This window comes from Gallinula chloropus, assembly GCF_964237585.1.
Source record: "Gallinula chloropus genome assembly, contig: HAP1_SCAFFOLD_260, whole genome shotgun sequence".
Lineage (NCBI taxonomy): Eukaryota > Metazoa > Chordata > Aves > Gruiformes > Rallidae > Gallinula > Gallinula chloropus.
Window position 1 is genome coordinate 104,073 of NW_028168255.1, and position 27,260 is coordinate 131,332.

At 49.6% G+C, this 27,260-nt stretch overlaps 1 protein-coding gene across 1 annotated transcript in view; it reads right to left on the reverse strand.

The window, feature by feature from the left end:
- The window catches only part of LOC311204657 (maltase-glucoamylase-like), a gene marked incomplete at its 5' end in the record, with an annotated part of 38,953 nt that extends 16,890 nt beyond the window's left edge, over positions 1-22,063 (reverse strand). The window contains 24 exons of the mRNA XM_084281054.1: positions 1,078-1,227; positions 2,393-2,563; positions 4,053-4,102; positions 5,464-5,552; positions 6,105-6,229; positions 6,792-6,848; positions 8,373-8,457; positions 9,052-9,206; positions 9,599-9,715; positions 10,296-10,467; positions 11,414-11,531; positions 12,328-12,412; positions 12,971-13,084; positions 13,791-13,910; positions 14,284-14,415; positions 14,873-14,998; positions 15,457-15,569; positions 15,982-16,081; positions 16,505-16,676; positions 17,870-18,021; positions 18,257-18,366; positions 18,664-18,784; positions 20,752-20,825; positions 21,931-22,063. Coding sequence (XP_084137180.1) covers positions 1,078-1,227; positions 2,393-2,563; positions 4,053-4,102; positions 5,464-5,552; positions 6,105-6,229; positions 6,792-6,848; positions 8,373-8,457; positions 9,052-9,206; positions 9,599-9,715; positions 10,296-10,467; positions 11,414-11,531; positions 12,328-12,412; positions 12,971-13,084; positions 13,791-13,910; positions 14,284-14,415; positions 14,873-14,998; positions 15,457-15,569; positions 15,982-16,081; positions 16,505-16,676; positions 17,870-18,021; positions 18,257-18,366; positions 18,664-18,784; positions 20,752-20,825; positions 21,931-22,063 — 2,841 coding nt within the window. The remainder of the gene's footprint in view (positions 1-1,077; positions 1,228-2,392; positions 2,564-4,052; positions 4,103-5,463; positions 5,553-6,104; positions 6,230-6,791; positions 6,849-8,372; positions 8,458-9,051; positions 9,207-9,598; positions 9,716-10,295; positions 10,468-11,413; positions 11,532-12,327; positions 12,413-12,970; positions 13,085-13,790; positions 13,911-14,283; positions 14,416-14,872; positions 14,999-15,456; positions 15,570-15,981; positions 16,082-16,504; positions 16,677-17,869; positions 18,022-18,256; positions 18,367-18,663; positions 18,785-20,751; positions 20,826-21,930) is intronic.
- Positions 22,064-27,260: the final 5,197 nt, after the last annotated feature.

Below are 27,260 nucleotides of genomic sequence, written 5' to 3' on the forward strand. Positions count from 1 at the left end.
AGATCCACATTGCTTTAGGTGTAATTAATTAAAGGCTGCTCGGTCCTGTATCAATCCCAAGTGACAATGATTTAATATCCCCTGATCTTCACCCCACTCCCATAAATAACCCCAAAAATCCCTTGAAGTTCAAGGCTGCTCGGTCCTGTATCAATCCCAAGTGACAATGATTTAATATCCCACAATCTTCACCTCACTCCCATAAATAACCCCCAAAATCCCTTGAAGTTCAAGGCTGCTCGGTCCTGTATCAATCCCAAGTGACAATGATTTAATATCCCACGATCTTCACCTCACTCCCATTAAAAGAATACCCCAAAACCCCCCAAAAAATGCCCTGAAGTCTCTTTGCTCTCTGCCCATTCAAGAGGATGTGCCCAAAACTCATTAGTGACGTCAGATGAGACGTTTCCATCAGCTCTGGTGCTGCTTTACTCACACAAACAGCTGGGCTTACAAAGGGAGCTTCAAACCAGATGTAGTGGGGACAGGGAGCGGTGCTGTAAGCACTCAAGAGGAGCCAGGGGCTGCAGAGGCTTTGGGAAGCAGCAGAAACCCCTCGTGAGATGCCTCAAGGGAACAAGGACCAGCTCCTCTCCAAAGGGATGCGGCCAGGAGCCCAGCTGGAGGGTCTCCACACCAACAGGTGTAGGTTGAGAAGCAAAGAGGAGGAGCTGGTAACTGCTGCCCAGGTGGAAAACTGGGATTTGAGAACCCTGGTGGGCTTGTTGAACGATGGACACGGGTGGCTCCCAACTCCCTGGAGGGGACCAGCAGGGAGGGAGAGGTGGGGAGACTCAACCTCTTTGAAGAAGAGGGGGTTTTGGGTGCAAATTATCCACCACCAACAGGAAAGCGTGGTGGATGCCTGCTCCTGGCCCCTCTGGTCAAGGAGGGGAGGTTGAGGAAGGGTTCTTCCTCCTCCCACAAGCAGCATCCTGAGGGCTTCGACCACCCAGATGGACAAAAGAAAACAGAAGGAAAAAAAAAACCCACCAAAACCCAAGAAACAGAGAGAGAGAGTCACAGTTTTGAACTTGCTGCTTCCCACTTTGGTTTCCAGGAGCTTTTCCTTACCATCCAGACGCAGCCCAGCTGCTCACAACTTTCCTTGGATGAGCCTGGACTGGGATGACAATCAAACTTTTCATTCACACTGGTGCCCAGTGTCCATCTTATGGAGTGAGATGCCCCAAGCTCCAGACCAAGCCCTTGTATGAGAGCCACCTGTGGGCATTAAACCATAAAACATTAAATCATAAAGCCAACAATTATTGAATTCTACCCCCCCATCAATTATTCCCCCCCCCCCCCCAGATCCTTAAAAATTAGTTTCCCTGATGCAGCAACTCTCAAAAAACCCTCTTATTTTTTTACTAATAAAATCCCCTTATTTTTTACTATCTGGAATTCCTACATGGAAGATCTGGAAAAGATCTGATCCCACAAGTCCCAGGGAAGCAGGAGGCACAGGGGAAGCAAAGCTCGTGGCTCTTCAGCCTTTTTAAATGAAAAAAGGTGAGTGATTATATAAATTAAATATATTATCATATGTAAATATTATTTTCCCTCCTGCTATATCAACTAAAATCCTAAAGCTGATCAAAGTAATCATAGGATGGTCTGGGTTGGGAGGGACCCCAAGGGTCACCGAGCTCCAACCCCCTGCCACAGGGGACACCAACCTCCTGGAGCTACAGAAGGTTGCCCAGGGCCCCATCCAACCTGGGCTTGGACACCCCCAGGGATGGGGCACCCACCCCCTCTCTGGGCAGCCCCTTCCAGCCCCTCACCACTCTCTCTGCAAAGAACTTCCCCCCAGTCTCTCCTCTCCCCCTTCCCTCCTCCAGCTTCACTCCAGCCCCTTGTCCTGCCAGTCTCTGCCCTTTAACAAGCCCATTCCCCTCCTGTTCCTGCGGTCCCTTCAGGGACTGGGGGGCTGCAGTGAGGTCCCCCCACAGCCTTCTCTTCTCCAGGCTGACCCAGCCCAGCTCCCTCAGCCTCTCTGCGTAGGGGAGCTGCTCCAGCCCCCTGAGCATCCCCATGTCCCTCCTCTGACCCCTCTCCAACAGCCCCACATCCTCCTTGTGTTGGGACTCTGGCCACAGGACTCCAGCTGGGGAGGGCAGAGCAGAGAGGGACAATCCCCTCCCTGTCCCTGCTGCCACCATAAATAAACCCAGAGATAAACTCTGGGCCACGTGCAACATGCAAGGGCAAAGAAATAATTATAATTATTATCATTATTATTAATAATAAGGGAAATAATATAACCCTAGTCAAATCCTCTGCACATACTGTGGTGTTTACCAGGTACTGAGCACTGTCCCTGTCCCAGGATATAAAACACAACCCCAGAGATCTTTTGGTTCCTGATTTCCTATTAATTTACCTTATTTACAGCATCATAGGAGATAGTAGGATTAGACAGCAGCCGGTCCTTGTACTGCACCCCAGCAACCTGCACGGGCTCCTGAGGCAGCCCCAGGATTCTGATCTCGTCGAACACCAGGTTGTTTGGATCGTTGTAGTTGTTGTTGGTGACATTCATGTGCAGAACGTTCTGAGGAGTAAGGAAATAAAAAAACCATGGCAGGGAATTGCCAAAATTCCTCCTGATTTCAATTGAAAAATCAGCATTACGTGTTATATCATCACAGAATCACAGGGGATGGGAGGGACCCCCAGAGCCCAGGGGGTCCCACCCCCTGCCCAAGCAGGGTCCCCAGGACAGGGGCTGGGATCTCTCCAGAGAAGGAGACTCCACACCCCCTGGGCAGCCTGTCCCAGGGCTCCCTCACCCTCACTGGGAAGAAGTTCTTCCCCACACTGGGGGGAACTCCCTGGGCTCCAACTTGAGCCCATCGCCCCTTGTCCTGTCCCCACAGACACTGAAAGGGGCTGCCCATGGCCCCTGGGTCCCACCCTTCAGCTATTGATTAATAGCTTTTAATCAGCAATTAATGTTTGATGAACATTAATCAGGTCCCCCCTTAGTCTTCTTCTCTGCAGGCTGAACAGCCCCAGCTCCCTCAGCCTTTCCTCCCAGGGGAGATGCTCCAGCCCCTTCAGCATCCCTGTCCCTCCTCTGGACTCTCTCCAGGAGATCCCTGGCTGGTTGATCCCAGGGAGCCCAGAACTGGACACAACCCTCCAGTGGGGCCTGAGCAGGGCAGAGCAGAGGGGGAGGATCCCCTCCTGTCACCTGCTGCCCACACTCCTCCTGATGCCCCCAGGATCCCATTGGCTCTCTCAGCCCCCAGGGCACACTGCTGGCTCATGGGCACCCTGTCACCCACCAGGACCCCCAGGTCCTTCCCCACAGAGCTCCCCTCCAGCAGCCTGTCCTGGTTCCAGCAGTTATTCCCTCCCAGGGGCCAGACTCCCCACTTGCTTTGGTTAAGCCTCACTTGGTTCATTGTATACATGATTAATAACTGATTTATTTATTTACACATATATACACACATACAACACAGTGACTGTCCCTGGCACAGATGAGCCAAGCTCTAAATATCTTCAACGACATCAGATGCATCCAACCTCCCCAACTGTGTCGTGGCTGCCACCCCCCTACCACCACCTCCAATATCAAAACTCCCTTACTACCCCAAAAAACTTATAATAGGGACACTCTGGATTCTGGCATTTTCTGTCCTTCCTCATCATCTCCCTCCTCACCCACATCCAGCTGCATTTGTTTCCAAAACACAAGGATTTCTGTCAATTTCTGAGACTGACCAACAGCCCCTTGGTCTCCCCTCGATGCTTTGCAGTTTCTCTGCTCTATAAAACGTGATAAACTCTCTAAACTTTGTTTTGTGGGTGGTCTATAGAGTGATGTGAAACTGGGAATCGTCAGCTTAAAAGCAATTAGGGGAAGAAAAGAAGAGAAATCTCAGATTTCCACCTCGGTCAGGTGGCAATCCTGTGTCAACCAATTCCTTTTCTTAGTAAATATTTTAGGAAAATAGGGGGAAAATAATACCCATAGGAAGTTTTGATGTCAATTGGAAGTGCAAATTCGATTTTAAATATATATATATACTTACATTGGAAACTTTAAAGACGTAGGAGATGTAGGATTTGCTGCTAATGGTGCCTAAAACACAGAGAAAGAACTTACAGAATGAGATGGCATTAAAAAAAAGGAAAGCCAGGAGACCAAATCCATCTTCATCATCATCATCTTCCTCAAAGATGCCTTCAAAAGCTCCCCCCCCCCCTGCTGAGCTAAACCCACAACAGCCCCTGGAATTGTTTTGTGCTGATATTTCTGTGTTTCCCTAAACTGTGGGGGGGTTTTTTTGGTTGGATTTTTCAAGTTCCAAAGCTTCCTAAGACACCATAACGCTGTTGGGGTGCTGGAAAGCCACCTCTCCTGCCCAGTTTTTCCCCTTTCATTATTCATATTCCTATTTTCACAATAAGACTAAATTATTTTTTCCTAAATTTGAGGTTTTTCACTTGGGTTGAACATAATTCTGACCTCACTGTTAGGTTAAACTTCTTTTTTTCCAGAAAGAACGTGAATTGTTTGATAGAAAAACACTCTGGAGTTGTGAAGTTTTCCAACAGCTGTTAACACAAAGTGAGGTTGGAAACACAACGTGTGGCTGAGGTCCATGGATATGCTGTGGGCACCAAGAGCCTTTATAAATTTTGGGTTTAATACCACAGTTTTTGAGTCAAAAACGGGGTTTTTTGGCTGATTTTTCAAGAAATAGAACTAGGTTTAAACTGTTTGGTAACCCTGTGGTTTGTATTTTTCATCCTCAACTGAATCTTCCTGTGAAACATGGATCAGGTGTGTTCTCCTACCCACAGGATCATAGGATGCTCTGGGTTGGGAGGGACCCCAAGGGTCACCGAGCTCCAACCCCCCTGCCACAGGGGACACCACAAGGTTGCCCAGGGCCCCATCCAACCTGGCCTTGAACACCCCCAGGGATGGGGCACCCACCCCTTCTCTGGGCAGCCTGTTCCAGCCCCTCACCACACTCTATAAAATATTTCCCCCTAATATCTCCTCTCCCTCTTTCCTCCTCCAGCTTCACTCCAGCCCCCTTGTCCTGCCATTATCCACCCTTTAACAAGCTGATTCCCCTCCTGTTCCTGGGGTCCCTTCAGGGACTGGGAGGCTGCAGTGAGGTCCCCCCACAGCCTTCTCTTCTCCAGGCTGACCCAGCCCAGCTCCCTCAGCCTCCCTCCATAGGGGAGCTGCTCCAGCCCTCTGAGCATCCCCATGTCCCTCCTCTGACCCCTCTCCACCAGCCCCACATCTTCCTTGTGTTGGGACTCTGGCCACAGGACTCCAGCTGGGGAGGGCAGAGCAGAGAGGGACAATCCCCTCCCTGTCCCTGCTGCCACCCCTCTGCTGATGGAGCCCAGGATCCCATATAGATCTGTGAGCATTAATATTCAGGTTGCCATCGTGGTATCACCAGGACAACAAGGACTCACCTGTGGATTCTCCATCATCCCAGAATAACTCCCCAGCGGCTTCGTTGTTGTCGTCCAGTGCAATGATCAACCCCATGGGATTCTTACGGCTGTGGGAAAACCCCAAACCCAAACCCAACACCACTCTGACTGTATAATAAACACCATCAACAATAAACAATGCCATTAATAATAAACATTAATAAATATCTAGGGAGGCTTTACTGTCTGCCTTAAGGGTACAAGGCTAATTGGGGTTCCAAGAACTTTTAGGGTTGTCCCAGGGCGCCCAAAGGTTGTCATGCTGAATGATTTTCATGGCCCAGAATAAAATCCACAGTGAGATTAAAACGCTGCTGAGGGGAAAAGAGCCCCTTGGTTAATTATCAAACAGATTTAGTCACCGGCTGGGGCAGCCGGTGGCCACTGAGGGTCATTCCCAAAACTCAGAAGTGCTGCTGAAAAACATTACTGGATAATAACACTATTAAAGTTACTGCTACAAACACTACTGATTAATGGGATATTGTAATTAATACCAACGACGACGACCGTTGCCTCTTCCTCCTGCAACCACACGGTCTCCAGCCTCCTCTTGAAGTCACATTAATCACATTTCATAGCCATTAAAAGTAGAAAAACGCTGAGTCTGGAGGTATTACCTTGCCACAGTTGTGGTGGATGGCTTCTGGAAGGGGAAGATGTAGCCCCCTCTCAAGTGAAGCCCCATTTTGTCCTCGGGAAGGTACAGAGATCCCCACGTTTTCCTCATCCCCATTTTCGCGCCCTGGTTAAGAGGGATGGAAAAGGACAAGTAGGTTGTGTGACCACCCACGGCCTTAAATCCTGGAGTTTCACCTTAAATCCCCCTTAGTTCTTTCTTAATGCAGAGGTGGCAGCTCTGTGAGGGTCCACGGTGCTGCTGGTGGTCCCAGAAGTCAAACCCCCGCTGACCGCAGCGCTCCGGACGCCGCCGCACACGAACTCCCGGCGCCCATCACCGAATTCCACCTCATTGCTGCAACTGATTGTAACATCAGAGCACCCGATTCACAACCCTCCCAGCCAGAGTGAGTCCTGAGAGGGAGTGTCTGCAGAGAACCACATCCCTCCAGATGGGAAAACTTCCAGTGGGAAGTTTCATTTCCAGGGATGAGGTTAGGAAGAGTTAATCGCAAACCTCGCGGTGAGTTGTTAGTAACGCTACACACACCCCACCACACACCCCACACACCCCCCACTTGGTCTTGCCTTTCTAAATCCTGAGCTCCACACACAGTGTGTGAGCTTCTCACTTGGATATGCAGAACCCTCCCAGCACCCACCACCCAATGACCTGGTTGACTTACCGAGTCGTACTCGTACCAGACGGCGTCGGGGAAGTACGCCTGGATGACATCCACTCCCTGCAAGGGGGGACAAGGAAATTATCCTCACATTTCAACCCACATTTATCTTATGGGCTGGGTTTGACCTTGGGGTGGTGGCCAGGTGCCCCACCCTGGGCCCCCATCACTGCCCCTCCTCAATTGGATGGGGTAGGGGTGGAGAGAACACAAGAAAAATAAGCACAAGTTCCCCAAAATCACCATGAATTTGAGAAAAAGAGGTTATTTCCTCCCAGATCTGGATTTTCTTTCATGGATTTTTCTACAACAAAGCTGGAAAACCCCCACCAAACCCAGGAAACCAGCCATCCAGGGGTAATTTCAGCAGCGCCGCGCGACAGAAACTCCGTGTTTCTAACCCAAAACTGCAGCGCTGCAAACACACCGTTCCAGGGGGTGTTTTAGGGATTCCAGCAGAATCCCCAAATCTTTGGGGTTTTCCCTGGATCAGCTCCTTTCCACTACTTGCTACGTGTAAGAAACCACAGAATCACAGAGCGTTGGGAGGCGGAAGGGACCTCGAAAGACCATCCAGTCCAACCCCCACCCCTGCCAGAGCCGAAGAACAAAGCATTAGGTGACCCTAAGGGGTGTATGTGGTGCCAGAACTCGGGAGCATCGGGGCCAAGACTTTGGAAGAGGCAAAGCCAAGGATCTGTGTGACTTTTCTCTGGATGAATCACAAGAGGGAGGCGCAATCGAGTGAGGGGAGGAACCAGCAGCTGATGCCGGGTGAAGCGGAGAGAAGCCGGCAACGCGGCATCTCCCAAGGGAAGGGCCAGGTTCCCAAAGGATGAGAGATGACGACCACTGAAGAGAGAGAAGTAAGCTGAGCTGGGCAAAGGAAGGAAGTAAAAACCCACCCACAGGCCAGCTCAGGGTTCTGAGGAGTCCGAAGAGAAGCACGTCATTAGCAGGCTAAAAAAGGGCACATTCCAAGAGGAATGTGAGTTGAGGGAGGAAATTCAATTTGTTGGGGGGTTTTCTCTTTCAAAATTGAATGTAAGAAGAAGATTTCCATGAGAGAGGAGATTTAGTGTGCTTGGAAGATGGGTGTGATCAGAGTTGATATCAAGACACGAGTTTCCACTGGAGATGCACTGAATGGAATGAAGCCTCTTGAGGGATATTCCTTCCCCTTCTCACCAAGACAATCTAGGCTAAAATAGGACCAAATTTACTGTATTTATCAGAAAAAAAGAGACTTTTTTTTCCCTCTGGTTCCCCAGCCTAAAAATAGGAGAAGGAGCATGATTTTGGGGGGAAATAAATATAAATAGGGGGCCCTCCAACTGTTAAGGTATACAGCAGCATCCCAAGATTAAGAGAGAAAAGTCAGAAATCATTTCAAATGGAAGGAATGAAAGAGTGAGGGGAGTGGAGAGTTGAGAAATGTGACTTATTGGGGCTTTTACTGCAATTTTCCTGTAGAAAAGGGGTCACCGGTGACTCGAGGTGCCCCCCACGACTTGAGGTGCCCCCCACGACTTGAGGTGCCCCCCACGGGTTTGATTATTAAGGCATCAAGAAAGTGAGACCTACTGGATCAAGCACAGGGGTAATGAGGAGCCCAGGACCCCACAAGAACTGCTTGTCCACACTCCACGTTGCTTCATCAGAATAAAACCTAAACGAGTAGGGAAAGCCGCGGCGTTAATTGCACTTACTAATTAATAACAGGCTAATTAGTATTACAGTGAGCCCTCCTGCTGTTTCCCAGCCTCAGTTGTCTAGAATCACCACTGCCAAGCACGGGTGGTGATGTCTCAAGGTGATTTGCCTTTGGTGGAGGCAACCTGAGGTTGAGGGGACTCCCGGGTGGTTAATTTCCTACGTGTTAATTATGCATAAGCCTGTCTGGCAGCATCTGCTCTTAATGTTGTTATCTTCAGGAGGTTTCAAGGAAATAAAGGAGATAAATAAGAAGCTTAAAACACACATCCTGATGGGGAACCACTCCCTTGGCTGCCCACGGGACTTCAGAGCCGACAGCGACACCGGCGCGTGCGCGGAAACCACGAGTGGGTGTCAAAGACCCTCCCACCCCCAATCCTCCAACATGCTGCCTCAAGAACGTAGACAGCAGGACCTGCAGTGACCACAGCACCCTTCACCAACCACATTATCAACCCCACACACACACACACAACAAGGGGTGGGTGGTGGGGGGGATTATTGTGCCGGAGCTCGGTGTGTTCCGCCGTCGCCAAGGTGAACTTACTCGTGGAGAACCGGCCGCACCACCGTGGCTCCTTGGGTATGGGCTTTGTAGAAGAGGGTGTAGAGGTAGGGCAGCAAGGTGTAGCGGATGTTCAAGTAGTGCTTTGAAGAGTTCACCAGCACTGAATTCGCTCCGAAGTAGGCGGGATCCTGGGGCTGGGATGATAATAATTATCCCTCGTCATTATCCTCTTTATCTCCATCACCATTAGTGCTGCTGCAGAGAGGATCCCAGGATACCACTCAGGGAGGGCAGCCCAACATCAGGAAGGCAGGCCAGGTGGCAGCAAGGGTTGGATCCTCACCGTGGCCACCGCCAACGGGGACCAAACGTGACGTCAGATGATGATTTTGGACAACAAAATTGATGCTGAATTCATCCCGTTCACCAGCAGCCACAATTAACACCCCTCCCCAAAGCCAGGATTCCCCAGAGCGTGAGGTTCTGCCAGCTTCAACCCAGCCAACCCTTCAACCATGGGTAATTACCAGCGCTGAACCTAATTAGCACCACGGCACAAGCTGCCACAGCAGGGTTTGGGACTCACGATGCATTTTTCAGTGTTGTGGTTCCTGGAAAAGGGGTAAAAGGCCCCAACTTGCATCCAGCGCCTGCAAAGCTCCTCGGTGGCGTCTTCAAAGAAGCCACAAATGTCTGCTCCAATCTTAAAAAGGGAGAGCAGAGCAGAGTCATCCCATCTATTTCCACACCGGCTGGGCCAATCCTCTCCCCCCAACCCAAATTCTCTCCTTGGGTTTCTCCTCTGGTTGAGCTTCTGAAGTCCCTCAAGTGCCCTTTGCGCCGGGTGTTGCTGGGTGAACACCAGTTTTCCAGCAAGATTCATCCCCCTCTCAATTCCTTCAGTAAAGTCTCTTTCTAGGGGATCCTACACCTAACCTCTTACATTTAAATTGATATTAAATCACACCATTGATTCCCACATTTGTTTCTAAATACTTTTGTAACTCTAGAGGGGGATTCCAGTTTCTTTCTGGGTGACCCATTTATTCTGCCCCTAACCTCTTACATCTTAATTTATATTAAATAATAAGATTCCTACACTTCTTTCTAAATACTTTTGTAATTTTATATACAATTTTTTTCCCCACACACACTCTTTTTTTGCTGTTTCTGGGTTTTTTTTTCCCCATTCAGGTGGACTTCTACCTGACAGATCAGCCTTGATCTGCCCCCACAGCCACTGGCTTATTATGAAAAGGTGCCATAAACGGCTATTTCCATACATAAGGGATTCCAAAGAGGCCAAATTCCAGCATTCCAGGTATTGCCCATTTTATGTGGTCCCACGTGGCGGCGTTATCCCCCAGCCAGTGTCCAGTGTATTTTCCTGAGCCTGCAAAAGTCGACCTCGAAAGGAGGAAGCTTCGTTTGCCAGGAAACAAAGCTTCAATCGCCCTGGAAGGACAAACATTGGGGAATTAGGCCCAAAAAAACCCCCATTATTTTGTATTAAAAGTTGGGGAGATGGGTACATCTGTAGTAGAGGGATCTGGACAGGCTGGACTGATGGGCTGAGCCCAGTGGGATGAGGTTTAACAAGGCCAAGGGCAGAGTCCTGCACATGGGACACAACAACCCCCAGCAGAGCTACAGGCTGGGGGAGACTGGCTGGGGAGATGTCAGGAGAGAAGGACCTGGGGGTGTTGGGGGTCTGCAGGATGAACGTGAGCCAGCAGTGTGCCCAGGGGGCCAGGAAAGCCAGTGGTATCCTGGCTTGTGTCAGGAATAGTGTGGCCAGTAGGGCTGGGGAGGGGATTGTGCCCCTGGGCTGGGCACTGGGGAGGCTGCAGCTCCAGTGCTGGGTCCAGTTCTGGGCTCCTCAGCATCAGAAGGACATGAGGGTCCTGGAGCGAGTGCAGAGAAGGGCAACCAGGCTGGGGAAGGGGCTGGAGGGCAAATCCTCTGAGGAGCAGCTGAGGGAGCTGGGGGTGCTGAGCCTGGAGAAGAGGAGGCTGAGGGGAGACCTCCCCACCTCCCCTGCCCTGCCAGGAGGGTGCAGAGAGGTGGGCGATGGTCTCTGCAGCCAGGGGACAGGAGATGGGACAAGGGGCAGTGGGCTCAAGCTGCCCCAGGGCAGGTTTAGATTGGGTATTAGAAACAAATTCTTTACTGGAAGAGTTGTGAGGGCTGGAACAGGCTGCCCAGGGAGGGGCTGAGTCACCTTCCCTGGGTGGGTTCAAACAAAGGGCTGATGAGGGGCTCAGAGATCTGGTTTAGCTCAGGATGGGAATGGTTGGACTCAGTGATCTTCAAAGGTCTCTTCCAACCTTGTGGTGCTGTTTGTTCACACTCACTCATTCATGGTGATAAATAAGCTGAAGGACAGAGAGGGGTTCCTCACCGTTGCGTTGAGAGGGTCATGGAGTATCCATAGAGGTTGTGCACGTCATACTGCTTCCCCCACACCTGCACTGCGTCCATGCAGACAGTCTTGGAATACAACACTCTGTCCAGAATATCTGGGGGGGGGAATATGTAAAACAGATTATGTTTTGGCAAAAATAAACTGGATCATAGAGTCACAGACTGGTCTGGGTTGGGAGGGACCCCAAGGGTCCCAGAGCTCCAACCCCCTGCCACAGGCAGGGACACCAACCTCCAGTCTGGAGCTACACAAGGTTGCCCAGGGCCCCATCCAACCTGGCCTTGGACACCCCCAGGGATGGGGCACCCACCCCCTCTCTGGGCAGCCTGTCCCAGCCCCCCTTATATCTAATCTAAACCTTCCTTCCTCTAGTTTTAATCCATTCCCCCCTTGTCCTGCCATTGTCTATCCCCTCCTGCTTATAAGCTCCCATCAGGGACTGGAAGGCTGTAACGAGGATCAATTCAATTAAGGAGAAAAAGAAATTAAGAGAGAGAGAGAGAACCATTTCTAGAAATATTTCTGTTCTTCACCCTCATTACTTTTGATTAATTCGATCTCCTACCAGCAACGATCAACTTTCTGCCTCGATGAAGGGTTTAAAATCCCACCTTAGCCCAGCCCACACCTCCAAAATCGTTGGTGTTGCAAGAAAATTAACGCTGCTGTGATGTCTAATTAAGACAATGTTAATTGGAGAGGGGTTTGTTTTTAATGGGGTACCAAATAAACCTCATCCTTGACCTGGCTGGAGGTATATTTGTGCTTTCAGACACACTGAGAACTCTTGAAAACCCCCTCCATAAATCCACAGGGAAAAGATCTCCTCGTTTCCTCTCAGCTGAGGGGACAATTCATTCTCACTCCACCTCTAAAGAGGGAGGACTTACGGGGTGTGAAGGGAGGGTAGTTCAAGTCATTCTGCCCACAGCCGTTAACTGAGCCTGGAACAAAGCTGGCTACTTCATTCATATCCTGGGGGGAAAAAAGAGGCAAATCCAGATTTTTAAGCTCTAAAAATTGATTCCAAGCACTGACTCTCAGGCTTCCAGCTACAGAGAGGATTGCAAACACATCTGCAGCAACTTGAGGGCACAGGAAAAGGTGTGTGAAATAGTTCAGAAGCTGCTGAGCTCCTCCCCCAGCAACCAGGACATCAAATTCATGAAAACAACCCAAGAGCAAATTCCATCTGTGAGCGCCAAAAATTATCATTTCAAGTGGTGGTGGTGGGGCTCCACCCAAACTGGAGACATACAGCATGATCATTCTTCCAAAATCCTCTGTTACAAACAAAATCTGCTTGTTCTGGTCTGAGAAAAGTCACTTTACCAACCTAAAAATCAAAATATTAAGGAAAAGGGTGTTGTTCTTTGAAGGGCAAAGACTTTCTCTAGGGGGAAAATGATCTTTCCCACAAAGCAGCATTTATTAAAGTCCCCACAAGGATAAAACCCTGACTTGCCTGTTCACCTCTTTGGGGTTGGGGGTTTTTTTTTGGGGCAAAAGGTGAAAATTTGAGGAGTTACTCACAATCCAGATCCCATCGTAGGGCACCTGCTGATGAAACAGTTTGCATTCTTCCACCCACCAGCTGGTGCAGTCGGGGTTGGTGAAGTCTGGGAAGACTGTTTTTCCTGGCCACACCTGCCATTAAAAGATTAATTAATTGAATTAATTAAATTAAACCATTGCTGGACTTGCAGGAAGATTAACACCCTCCAATTCCCTTCAGATTCAGGCGAGGTCTGTGCTCTCAGAGAAGCATTTGAGGCTAAAAACCTCAGGATTAGTAGTTTTGCAGGACAGCTCTGGTCAGGAGAGTGGTCTGAGCTGTGAATCACAAGAGTGCATTATTGTCCTTCATTAATATCAAGTAGAATTAATGATGTAATGATCATTACTAGCCAGTGTATATCCATTTCAATTAATATTAATTAATATTCTTACATTCACTGACAGAGATAAAGTGGCTTTCTTTTCTTTTGGACCTCTGAGTTCTACACTCCAGCTGTTTTTTAAGGTCAGAATGATTTGGAAGTCGTGCAAATTTTAACCAAATGACAAACACAGAGTGATAAACAGATATTCAAAGCAGCAGAGCAGGACTTGGCTCTCTGATAACTACTGAGAAGAAACTGCCTGTGCTTCCCAAACCTTCAAAACTCACTTTCCCTTCTGGAAAATCAAAAATTTAAGAAAAAAAAACCCCAAAAAAACCCCATTATAAATAAATATTATTTAAAAAAACCCCAGGAAGTGTTATGGAAGAGAGCAGCAGAAAAATGGGAGCTCCCCCTGGGGCAAAATGAACCAGGATTTGGGCTCTGACTTGACTTGATGTCATTTTTACCTCTCCCACCAGCGGCGTTACTCCGTCCGACTCGTAGATCCAAACTTTCTTGAGCTGTCCTCTCTCGTAGGCTTCGTAGGAGGAGTTATCAGCCCGAGGCAATATGCTGATAGCAGGATCCTGAAAGAGGGGAGAAATAAACCCCATGAACCCCCCAGCTCTCTCCACCAGTTATTGGCTCTCAGTGATCACACAGAACCCCGTGGGAAGACGGGCGACAGCATCGCCATCGTCGTCATGGCAACGATAACGATGTATGGATGACGTGGAGCTTTTTTTATAGGTAATTCCTCTCTCCACCCATCATTAGTTCCCTGCAATTATTACATAGAGCCCAGCAGTCACACAGAATGAAGCGTGGTGTGAGGACACACGGATTAATTCCATCTCTAATGTATATTAATTACATACAACGTTCATTAATTACACCTACAATATACGTGAGGATAACAACGCTCTTTACAACGGCAAAATAAACAGCCACAACACTTACAAAGATGACAATGTATTTCTGCCCAGCCTGATGCATGTAAGCTTGGAAATTGGGGAGGTCCTTGAAGTTCACCTTGTCGTAGGTAAAATCCTTCCTGGCTTCCATGTAGTCGATGTCCGTGTACTGGACGTCCTGGAAGGGAAGGGAACGTTGGGGCACGGTGCATCTTCCCAACAAGCTGCACGTGAATTTAAAAAACACCCAGGAAAGCTGCTGGTGGGATCCAGCCTCAGGCTGGGGGTGGGCACTTGAAGTCTTTTTTTTAACCCTGATATCCATCGTTAAATCGGGAAGAGAAAAAGAAAGAGCTTCTGGCTCAATGAAGTGTTTGATTTTCCAGGGCTTCTCAGAGGATAAAAAGAGGGAACTGGTGTACTGGGTTTGACCTCATTGTTTCCCAGATGAAGCCAAAGGGATGTGTCTTATGGGGAAATAAATATATTGGGGCTGGGAAGTTTGAACTGAAGGGAGAGAGCGGCACCCAAAATCGTTCAGCGTCCGATTTAGAAAACGAGGCAGCCAACGCCAATGGCCAAGAAGAAAAGAAGAGGGAGGGGAAAAAAAACCAAAAAACCACATTTTTACTCACGTAAGGGAGTCCAACTGCCCTGTTTCTGTCCACAACAGCCTTCACCTCATCAAGAGACCCATAATCGTAGCGGCTGAGGTGGAATCCCAGAGTCCAATAGGAAGGCAGCGCCGGCAGCCCGATGAACTGGAGATGAAACCCAAAGGCAACAGAGGGGAGAGAAAAAAAGGGAAAATGAGAAAAAAAGGGGAGGGAAAAAAAAGGCAAAGGGGTAAAGGGAAATGGGAATGGGATTTTTTTGGGCCCCAAACCATACATATTGCCATAGATGCTTCAGTAGGTCTGCAGATGTACAGATACTGCCATAAACCTCAGCTGTCATACCAGCATCACAGGTCAGAGGCAAACCTCCAGTTCTGATTTTGGGTTCATAAGGTAACGAAGAGATAAGGAAATAGAAAACTTAAACCCAATGTTTGCCCCACAGGTGTTTTTTTTGGAGGTAAGCCTCAAAATTCAAAGATCACCCTTGGTCAAAGCAGAACAAGCAAGAGCCACCTGCCCAGGTCTGTCCTCTGCCAAGCTTTTGAGTGTCTCCAAGGATGGAGGATGCCCCACCTTTGGGTTGGGGGTCACCAACGTACCGTCACGTACTCCTGCACCACTTGCTCAGGGGTGTCTCCCAGGAAGATGTAAAAATCCAGAATTCCACCAATTGTTCTGTAGGTGACAGCTGGTGCTGGCTGCAGGGAGACCTCTGCAAGCGAAAAACAAACCCACAAGGTGCCAAATCAAGGTGGATACGACCCAAACCTCTAATAACTGTGAAGTCAAAGCTGTTCAGGAGAAAATATCAAACAAAACTATTACAGGAAACCCAGATCCACGACTGGGGCTCACAATGCAGGTGGAACATCTTCAGCTCTCCTTTTGTTTGGTATTTAAATAGCCACAGAATCACTTGGGTTGGAAGAGACCCTCAGGATCTTTGAATCCAACCACCCCCTAACCCCAGCCCACCTCTAGACCGTGTCCTCAATCACCAACACCCCCAGGTCCTCCTCTCCCAAGCAGCTCTCCAGTCACTCTGCTGGGGGTTATCATGACCAAAGTCCAAGACCCCAGCACTGGGCCTTGCTGAATCCCTTCCCATCCTTACCCATCCTTACCCATGGCATTGCTGTTCATCAAGAAAACACCAAGTGAGGCCCCAGTGTTGTCTTCCAAACACAAGAAGAAAGTCTGAGCACCATATAAGTTATCCATGTTCTGAAAGGAAAGCAGAAAAGCTGTCACATACACACAGAGTAACTCCACACACCCTGTGGTATCCCATAATACACCACCTGTGATGTTCAACAATGGGAAGAACCTGTCTACCGAGCAATGGCTACAGCAGTGCAAGAAAAACTGGGGGAAAAGGCTGAAGAAAACAGTAAAAATGATGAAGCCTGACAGGTATTTGTGTTCATGAGCCGACCTGCAGCAGAACCCAACCAATTCAGTCCAAATAACTTAGGAAAATTGATTCCAGCAGGGATTGCATTCAGTGGCATCTCAGGTGTTAACGACGCTTGGGAGGTCTTGAAGGAGAAGAAGCCAAGGTTAACTGGAGGTCCTTAACGTGCCAACTGGGACTGGGCTCTGGCATGTCCCTGGAAAGAAGGGCAAGGTAATAAAACAGGCACTTACTCCAGAAGGAGCCACGTCCCTGCTGAATATGGGCCAGGTCTTCCAGTTGAGGTCATGCTTGTACTGCTTGTGCACGTGCTCGCCCACCCCGTAGACGTTGCTGCTGGGAAGCCTGATGGAGAGCTGCAGGAACTGGTTGGCGTAGACCAGCGGGCCAATGGTGGTATCAAACCTGGTGGAACCATGGGGAGGGGGGTTTTATTCTGAAGGATTTCCTCCCAAAACCCCTCACTACCCACTTCATCCCCTGGACCCCATCCCTTGGCCCAAGCCAGTCGTGCTGGATACCATGGTAAAGACACTGGGAGGTTTTTTTAATAAGCTTCTTTAATTAAAAACTTAAAACACAACCAGGTTTTTCCCCCCCCAAAGTGGATGAAAACCTAAAGAAAACTTCAGGAACCTTCCAGAGCGCCGATCCAAACAGGTCCCACTGAATTAAACTACTCTCCACGTGCCTACTGAACCGGTCCTGAGCATCCACCCCACCTTTCACGGGCTCATTAATGGTAAATTAGGCTCCAGAGAGGCTTTTAAGGCAGCAAACAAGGCTAGTAGAGGGGAATAAAGGAAACCCTAACGAATTAGACTCGACGAGTTTGATAGCAACCCGACTCCTGCTAGCCACCAGCTCAGTAATCACTTTTTAAATTGATTTAATCAATATTTTCTCCCCAGGCTGCCACCTTTCAGTCGGTCTCAGCAGAAGGCTGGGGACCCAGCTTTGTTTTCTTCAGATTTGGGGGGTTTTTTTTGAAGAAAACAGATTAAAATCCTTCAGCACAGGAGCACTTTGAATAATTTATTATGATTTTCTAAGAGCAACTTGGTGGCCTTGGTTGGTACCAACTGGCCTCCTACCACCCTGATTTGGTGGGGGAAGGGGGAGCTGAGACCTTCAGGAAGAGCATCACAGACAAGATGGGAACGATGTGGTAGGAGGTGATGCCAGGGAAGGACTTCACATCATCACTGGTGAACAGAGGTGGCAAAAACCTAAACCCCATGAGATAGACCTCTCCAGCTCCCAAGTTTTGTCTACACAGAGCACCCCTCCTACAGAGACAGGCTGGGAGAGTGGGGTTGTTCAGCGTGGGGAAGAGAAGGCTCTGGGGGGACCTTAGAGCAGCCTTCCAGACCCTGAAAGGTGCCTAGAGGAGAACTGGGGAAGAGCTGTTCCTGAAGGTGTGGAGTGATGGGATGAGGGGTGATGGTTTAAACTAGAAAAGGAGGGATGATGGGGCTCTGAGTGCCCTGCTCCAGTGAAGGTGTCCCCAGCTCACCGCAGGGTGGGACTGGATGTCCCTTCCCACCCAACACATTCTATGCTGCTTTAAAGGATAAAAAGCCCCAAAATTTACTCACAGAACTTTCCCAGTGCTTGTTCTGGTCACCTTGATGCCAAAGGGGTTTTGCTGGACATCAACTTTGTACTTCAAATCGGCGGCCGCCTGACCGCTGAAAGATCCCACGTGTTCGTGTGGAACCTCAAACCTCTTCGTTGCAGGGTCAGTGAGCTGTTAAAACCAGGAATTTAGAAATTAACACCCAAATTTGAACACTTTCCAGCACAACACGCAAATTCAGCTCGGTGGGGGAACAGAAGACCCCAAACCACCCCGTGGCAAAACAGCGTCGCGCCAAGACGTGGCCAACACCAGTGAACAAGACAGGGTTTACTGGTCAAGATACTGGGAATTTCCCCCCCCCTGTGCAGCAGCCAGGGCAGAAATGAGGAGAAAAAGACCTCACCTTGAATCGAAAGCGATTTGGGGTCTGGTACTGGGCTGTGAGGAGGACGGTGCTGATGTCGTCCCCGAAGAGCGAGGGCGAGGAGAGCCGAGTCAGCGTAGCTTGAAACCCTGGGGGTGGAGGGAGGGTGAAAGGGAAGGAGGGAAGGGTAAAGAGAAAGGGAAAATTTTGAAGTGGGAATTGAATTAATAAAGATTAAGCCCAACGAAAAATTAAATTATTAATAAAAAAAAATAAAGTGAAATTAAATTACAGTTTAAGTTTTAAAACTGAAATTGAAGTGAAATTAAATCAATTTTAAAAATTAAATAAAAAAATAAAAATTAAGATAAAATAAAACCAAATAAGGTTTCTTAGAATGAAAACCTGATCCCCCCCAAATCATGGGACCTTTGGTGCCAACTTACCCTCCGTGGTGGTTTGCAGCCCTCCCTCCACCCTGTAGCCATGGTTTGCGGAGAAGAAGCACCAGGGCACGCTGGTGTCACTCTGGGGGCTCCAGCAGCAGCCACGGAGGGTGCAGAGGCCCTGGTGCCAAGAGGAGGGGGGTTTTTTTTATGAATACCAGTAAATCCCAGCATGAAACGCACCCACCACAGAGCCCAGTGTCATTTGTGCACCCTCCATCTCGGGTCTGATTGGTGGCAGAGTTGTTTTGGGGGCTGAGAGTGGAAAATTGGCTGTTGTTTCCAGGAAAAACAGTCCTGTGGTGAAGACTGTAGGGCAGTGAAGGTTGGCTTGGCCAAAAACACCCCCCACCAAACCAAAAACCCCCCAACATTTTGGGGTTCCTCCATGTTTTCTGGGTGTCTTGTGGCATTGGTTGAGTCACCAGCCCAACGTTGGGCACGTCAAGGTGGGTTGGAAGGTTTGTGAGGAGCGATGGGACGAGGGGTGATGGGGTAGAGTGGGGCAGGGTTAGAGGAGACCTGAGGAAGACGTTCTTCTCTCTGAGAGGTGACCCAAAGAGGTGGTGGAGGCCCCATCCCTGAAGACCCTCAAGGTGAGGAGCGGATGAAGCTCTAACCAACCTGCTCTAGTGAAGATGTCCCTGCTCGCTGCAGGGTGGGACTGGATGGCCTTGGAAGGTCCCTTCCCACCCAACACATCCTACAGTTCAACCATCTTCTGATTATTCCTTCAAGCCCACAGACTATTCAAACAAAACCCTTAAAAATATCTCCCCTTCCAGCCCAAACCAGCCAATAAACGTCCAAATAAGGCTTTAAATTGTCCTCGTTACTTTTAATGACTTGGCATTTCCAGGGAGCGTGGAGTAGCAGCTGCACACACGCATAAATGGATGTAAATCTCGTAGTGCTTATCTATTCCAGAGTTTATCTCTCTATTTTAGAGTTTATCTTTCACGCCCAGTGCCCACAAAGGACCAGAGTCCACCCGAAAAAGTTATATCTGCGCTGTTACAAAAGCGCTGGCCACGTGTAAATAAACAGCCCTGCCCCGTCCCACCCCACCCTCCGGGCTGTAAAACCACCCCACAGATCCCAGATAGGGAGCAGAGCCCAAGGGGAACCAAAGCCAGGATTATTTAGAGATAAGGCAGAGGTTTTACAGCGACCCCGAACTCTGCCCTGCCGCGGGGTGAAGGCATCAGCCCGAGCGCGCGTGTTGTCTGCGCCATTATTTCACAGGAGGCCCCCCCAAAACCCACCCATATTTATCAGAAGTCCCCCCCACCTCCATGAGCGTGTCCCCCAGCTGGACATCCCAGGGGAGATGTAAAAAGTGGGACTCAACTAATTAATTAAAGACCCAGGTAGAATCGTCAGCACAACCGCAGCAAGACTCCCGCCCCGGTACGTGTTCCTCCTCCTCCTCCTCCTCTTCCATCCTCTAATTCAGCAAAATTTCAGGCCAATAGTAAGTTATAACTTCAATATTAAATTCTAGGCTTAATCATTAACACCAGTCCCTTGGCGCCGGGGTATTAATTAAAGATTAAAATGACTCACAAGGCCGCTCCGACGCTACGCGCCAGCTCCCACCGAGGAGAGGTTCGACCTTTAATGCCAATTTTAGCAGCCAAATTCTGTCAAATGTTGGTTTATTGCACTAAGACAGCAGGGTTGGGCTTTTTTTCTGTGAAACTGAAATAATTCACCTGGTTTTCTGAATTCTCCCCCCACCCCAAAAAAAAGAAGAGGGAAGTTTAGGCAAAGCAGGAATATTTCCAACCGAGTTGGGGAGGGGGTGTCAGCCCAATTTTGTTTCCAACTGAAATTTTAATCAGTGGGATGGATTTTGATCCCAACGCTCACACAAGGAGAAAAAACCCAACTTAGTAATGGGCTGAAATCAGTTAAATTGGTGAATATTGGTGGCTGCACGTCACCAAAAAATATTCAGGTGGGAAAAAAAGGATAAAACCCCTTCGTTTTGGTATAAAAAGGTGATTTGTTTGTTATTAAATTGGAATAGTTTATCCTATGCTAGAAAAACCTTATTTTTTGCTTATTTGCCTTATGATTTCAGACCTTGCTGGCGACTTGGTCGGGGATGCAGTCGATCCGCTCGGCTGTGTCGACGTTCAGGCAGACTGGGGAAAATTCTGTGAGGCAGAGAAACAAATGGAGGGGGGGGTGTGAATCTCAATTCATCATCATCATCATCATCATCATCATCACGGTCATCACTCCAAGTGATGCTGTGAAACATCTTCTTAGGATTTTCCCCAAGCGGTTTCTCGGCTCAACCACGGCTTCGGCCAGGCCTCAACCACCACCAACTCGTTTCATAAGATTCTTTTAGAAGGAAAATAATAAAGGCAGAAAAATAAGGGGTGGGGAAGATGAGGTTTGAACACAGGGGTGTCCCTACGATGCTCAATGTCTGATGGGCCAGAAGAGGTTTTTACAGTTCACGGTATTTCTCTGCGCGCGACAAGGCTTCGGCCTGCTTCGGCCTACTCCAGCCTTCTTTTGGTTTTTAACTCTTTAATGTTAAAAAAACATTGAAGTTCTCCCCTTTTGACAGGTAGAAAATGGAGCCAACAACAGAAACAGTAGTTCAGGGCCAATAAAACTCGCCTCTAACTACACCACCACCCCATTTATTGGCCCTGTTATCAGCACGTGTGCCCGCTTCACCCGTGCCTAACGGGGAGGCATCGAGAGCCAGAACATGTTCTGAAAGCAGCAAAATAACCTTTATTCTCTTTTTTTTTAGCTTTTTAGGGGGGAGTTTGGGTGGTAGTTGGTGATTTTTCCATGTTCTTGAAGACCCTGATCACAGCAGGCGTTACATCCCTCCAACCCCCCATCAGACCCCGGTAGCGCTGCCCAATTCCTGCCCATGATGGAATGTTTTAAATCTTATTTATGCCCATGAAAATTCCAGGATTTCACCTGGATATCCCCACAGCTATTGTTGGGTGATGCTATATGAATTAAGCACGCATTAATCCATCATATGGTCCAAGATATTTCTACTCTAGGTCACTTTTATTACAATTATAGAGACTTTCTAAAATAATCCTATATAAATTAATTATACCTTATATATCACAAGCACGGGTTCTCATCATTCCTTCTATTACTAGGTATGGTGTGCAAATACTCCAATCTATTGTCATTTCATACTTTTATATCATTTAAATTTCTCCAGGAGACCCAAAGGGACTTTTTTCCCCTGATTCAGCAGAAATCGGCGCTTACCGGTGTCTTCGGTTTCGACTACGGTTGCCCTAGGTGCCAAAACCCCGATGAGGACGCAGGCGACGGCCACCACCAAGCAGAAGAGGACGATTAATATAACCTCCAACTTGCTGAATTTCTTCTTCTTTTCCATCTACGCCCAGACCACCAGCGTTGTGTAAAGAAACCAGTTTAAAAAAACATCATAAAATCAGGAATTTGGGGCAACTCTGGGAATTATTTCACTCTTGAAACCGTATCACCGCCCCCACCAAGGCACCGCGCGGCCAAGCGCACTAATTCCCACAGCCAGACTCCTCTGGGTGTCACAACTCATCACTAAAATGTTTGTTTTCCCCAAAAATACACACAGGAGGGAATTTTCATCCAGCTCTGATTACAGAGGGTTGGTTGTGGTTTGGGGTTTTATTTTTTTCCCTATATTGCCAGAAAAAAAACACAATTATTTTAATAGAAACCCCAATAATTGAATAAAAACCCCAATTATTTAATAGAAATAATTTAATTTTAAATCAAAACCTACCGTTGCCTAAAGGAGGATGTGAATGTGCCCTTAAAACACAAAGAGGAATAGAGAATTATTCATAAAAAAGAGAAGAAAACTACATGGATTACAAAAAATAACTAACTAGAAATGCTCAAGCCCATCACAGAGAGAAAATTACACTGAAAAGTATCAATTTTAACCACCAAATATTATCAATTTTAATCAGCAAACAATAGCAATTTTAACCACCAAAACTGCCCCTCTGCAATCCCTTCTCACAGCAGGAGCCCAAGAACCAACAGTCTCTTTTTTGGGGGGGAAAACCCTGAAATAGCAGCAGCAATAACCAGAATTTTGACCACCAATCCCAAAAAATAAGAAACGTCAAAACAGCCCCAAACCACCCCAACATCCAACTTCCCATCCTTTCATTCCCAATCCTTCAGCTGCAGGAACAGGGATGCTGGATTTAGAAATTTCCAGTTATTTTTAACAAAAAACAGTCAAATTTGGGTTAGAAGGTGGGTTGTTTTTTTCTTGCATTTCTAATTTCTATATAAATTTTCCCAATTTTTATTTCTACGGGTTTTTTTTTTCCCCATTTATATCTCATTTGGGTTTTGATAAATAAAAGCAGCACCAACATTTTTTTCTGCTGATTTTTTTTTTAAATATAAAACTGATGAAATTTTATTTCTCCTTTTCCCGCTTCATTGATAAAATTTATTCAATTTCTTTGTTTTTATTTAAAAAAACCCCAAAAATCCAAAAAAAACCTCCCAAAAACCCCAGTGGCTGGACAGGGAGAACAACCCTCCTGACAAAGACAGAGCTGGCAAGTTGGACTTACATACCTTACAGCCTTTCCACCTTCTCCATCCGTCGCGCCGGGCTGGGAATCCACGTTTTATTCCCTCCTGTTATCGCCCAGGCGCCTCGTTCGCTGACCCCGTTGGCCAATGGCCCTTGGATGCCTCCTGACCAGCTGAGCTTTTCTTTTCCTTCCTCCCTCTCAACCCTGGGGTGGTTTTTATTCCCCCCCCCCCCACAAGGATTTACAACCTCAGTTTGCTGATTCCACAGACTCGCGGCCCTGAACCCCCGTTTCCAGCGCCGGGTCGCGGTATCGGACGGCGACGGCGAGTGGAAACGTCGCCAAATCACGAGGGTGGTTCTCTGTAACCCCCCCACACACCCCGTGAGGCTCCCAGGAATCAAAAGCCAATTCCATCCTGGAAATCAGCCAGGCCAAGCCAAGGGAATTCCAGCCAGTCCCTTGAAGTCCGACAACCGATTCCGAAGGTCCTGGGAACTCTGCGGGTCAGACCCCACCCGCAGAACAAACTCCGCCGTGGGGAGTCGATGATCCCGCCCCTAAAATCTGTTCCTTTCACACCAAAACAGCCAAACACCCACCCGGGGCACGCCGGGGGCGGGGCTGGGGGGGGATTCCAAGGGAAACCCAGGGAAAACCACCCCCCCTTTTCCAGGAACTCCACCCACCCACCCGGAAAGGGACAGAAAGGGCGTTTGGGGGGTTATTTCTCTGTTGAGAGCGGAGTCAGCGCCGCAAATCCTGACGCTGAGGTTGGGGAACGCGGGGGGGGGAACCACCCCCTCCTCAAGCAAAGAGCTCACCAGCCTGCAAGAAACAACCACCACCCCCATCCCTCGCCTCTCCCCTCTCTTCTCCCCTCCTCTCCCCTCTCTTCTCCCCTCCTCTCTTTTCTCTTCTCCCCTCCTCTCCTTCCTCCTCTCCCTTCTCTTCTCCCCTCCTCTCCTCCCTCCTTTCCCCTCCTCTCCTTCCTCCTCCTCTCCTTCCTCCTCCTCTCCTTCCTCCTCCTCTCCTTCCTCCTCCTCTCCTTCCTCCTCCTCTCCTTCCTCCTCCTCTCCTTCCTCCTCCTCTCCTTCCTCCTCCTCTCCTTCCTCCTCCTCTCCTTCCTCCTCCTCTCCTTCCTCCTCCTCTCCTTCCTCCTCCTCTCCTTCCTCCTCCTCTCCTTCCTCCTCCTCTCCTTCCTCCTCCTCTCCTTCCTCCTCCTCTCCTTCCTCCTCCTCCTTCCTCCTCTCCTTCCTCCTCTCCTTCCTCCTCCTCCTTCCTCCTCTCCCCTCCTCTCCTCCCTCCTTTCCCCTCCTCTCCTTCCTCCTCTCCTTCCTCCTCCTCTCCTTCCTCCTCCTCTCCTCTCCTTCCTCCTTTCCCCTCCTTTCCTTCCTCCTTTCCCCTCCTTTCCTTCCTCCTTTCCCCTCCTTTCCTTCCTCCTTTCCCCTCCTTTCCTTCCTCCCTTCCCCTCCTTTCCCCTCCTCTCCTTCCTCCTCTCCCCTCCTCTCCTTCCTCCTCTCCCCTCCTTTCTCCCCTCCAACAGGGAGGAAAACCCCAGGTGATCCCACTTCCCCCTTTAACTGGAGTTACTTTCTCTGCCACTTGAGGAAAGGGAGGGCCCAGCAGGCCTCCCACAGGTGGGCCTGGGGCCACCCAACAACAATGAGAGTCTCAGACCCCCGTTTTCATTATTAAATAACTTACACCAACAGCTTCTGCCTCAGTTTCCTGGCCTGGGAATCATTTCCACCCAAGGAGTTGCATTCCCATGGAAAAATGAGAAACATCTTTAATATTCAGAGTATGAACAGGAGACCCGAGGCTGCGCAGCCACGGCATAGGCCCCTGGATGGGCCTGACCCACCACACACTGAAAAATGGGCCAAAATGTCCCCTTTTTGGGGCCAGAAGAGAAGGATCCTGGTGCCAAGAGGAATCTGAGCATCATTTACGCTGCACTGTGAAAAGCTGAGAGTTATTTAAGATTCAAAGTACGAATAGGAGACCTGAGGCAGCGTAGGGCCCTGGATGGGCCTGAAACCCACCACATACTGAAAAATGGGCCAAAATGTCCCTTTTTTGGGGGCAGAAGAGAAGGATCCTGGTGCCAAGTGGAATCTGAGCATCGTTTACACTGCGCTGTGAAAAGCTGAGAGTCATTTAACATTCAAAGTATGAATAGGAGACCCGAGGCCGCACAGCCACAGCGTAGGCCCCTGGATGGGCCTGACCCACCACATACTGAAAAATGGGCCAAAATGTCCCTTTTTGGGGCCAGAAGAGAAGGCTCCTGGTGCCAAGTGGAATCTGAGTGTCCTTTACGCTGCACTGTGAAAAGCTGAGAGTTATTTAAGATTCAAAGTATGAATAGGAGACCCGAGGCCGCACAGCCACGGCGTAGGCCCCTGGATGGGCCTTCAACCTCCCACATACTGAAAAATGGGCCAAAATGTCCCTTTTTTGGGGCCAGAAGAGAAGGATCCTGGTGCCAAGTGGAATCTGAGCATCGTTTACACTGCACTGTGAAAAGCTGAGAGTCATTTAACATTCAAAGTATGAATAGGAGACCCCGAGGCCGCACAGCCACAGCGTAGGCCCCTGGATGGGCCTTCAACCTCCCACATACTGAAAAATGGGCCAAAATGTCTCTTTTTTGGGGCCAGAAGAGAAGGATCCTGGTGCCAAGAGGAATCTGAGCATCATTTACGCTGCACTGTGAAAAGCTGAGAGTCATTTAACATTCAAAGTATGAATAGGAGACCCCGAGGCCGCACAGCCACAGCGTAGGCCCCTGGATGGGCCTTCAACCTCCCACATACTGAAAAATGGGCCAAAATGACCCTTTTTTGGGGCCAGAAGAGAAGGATCCTGGTGCCAAGTGGAATGTGGGCGCCGCTTACGCTGCGCTGTGAAAAGCTGAGAGTTATGGCCCCAATAACCACCGCGGGTGATCACGTTCCCGCCGCCGCACCCGACGGGGAGGGGGGGGTGGGGGTGTGAAGGAGAAAGATGTTCCGCAGCTCCCTGGGTAAACAGGGGGCTGGTTTGTCACACGGGCTGTAAAGATAACGGCCGCTGCCCGCGACCGCGCGCGCGGAACCCGGGGAGGTGCCGCTGGAGGTTTCACGAGGACGCGGCGTGAATGGGAGATGGAAAGAGGGGAGGGAGGGATTGGGGGGGGTTGGGGATCACAGCACAGGGTGCACCACACTATTTGGGGTACCTACAGTAGGTGGACCCTCCCCACACACACCCCCCCAGTTTGGAGACGGGTGTCTGGGAACACCCGCTCGGCCCCACAGCCTCTGCTCCCGGCCGGGACCCGCGTGGCCCAGCTCTTCCCTGGGGACTTCCTGGGTGTTTTGGGGGTCCTGGTGGTGGTCTGCACAGCTCCCCAGGACCCCGGTGTCTCAGGGTACATCAGCTCTGCCCCACAGACCCACCACCGCTTCCAGGGAACCCCCCTGTACCCACAACTCGCTCCCCCAGGCCCTGGGTCACCCCAAATCCAACCCAGACCTGGGTGTGCTTACTGGGTGGAACAGCAGAGCCCCACAGTCCCATCCCCCCCCACCCCAGCTCCCCAAAACCAGGACTAAGGGGTCACTTGTAGACACCCCCACCCAACCCCATGAACCTCCAGGGGAAAGGCTGAGAACGGAGGTTCCGGCTTCTCCCGGGGAGCAGCTGGGATGAGGCCGTGGTGAGAGCTGGGCCCCCCCATTCCCAGTAAGGAACTGGGACAAAGGGAGCAAGAGGAGGGACCCAGGAAGGGGTCAGACGGTGGGATTTGGGGGGCAGAGGGGTGGGATTAAGCTCTGGGGCGATGGGAAGCGGGAGCTTTGGTAGAGTTTGGTCTGGGGGAAGCATCGGCATCGCCCGCGTGGGCGTCACCTCATCACGGACCTTCCTGGCCGCGGGAAGGGACGAGGGGGAGGAAGAAGAGGGGGGAAGGGACGGGGAGGAGGAAGAAGAGGGGGGAAGCGACGGGGAGGAGGAAGAAGGGGGGGGGAAGCGACGGGGAGG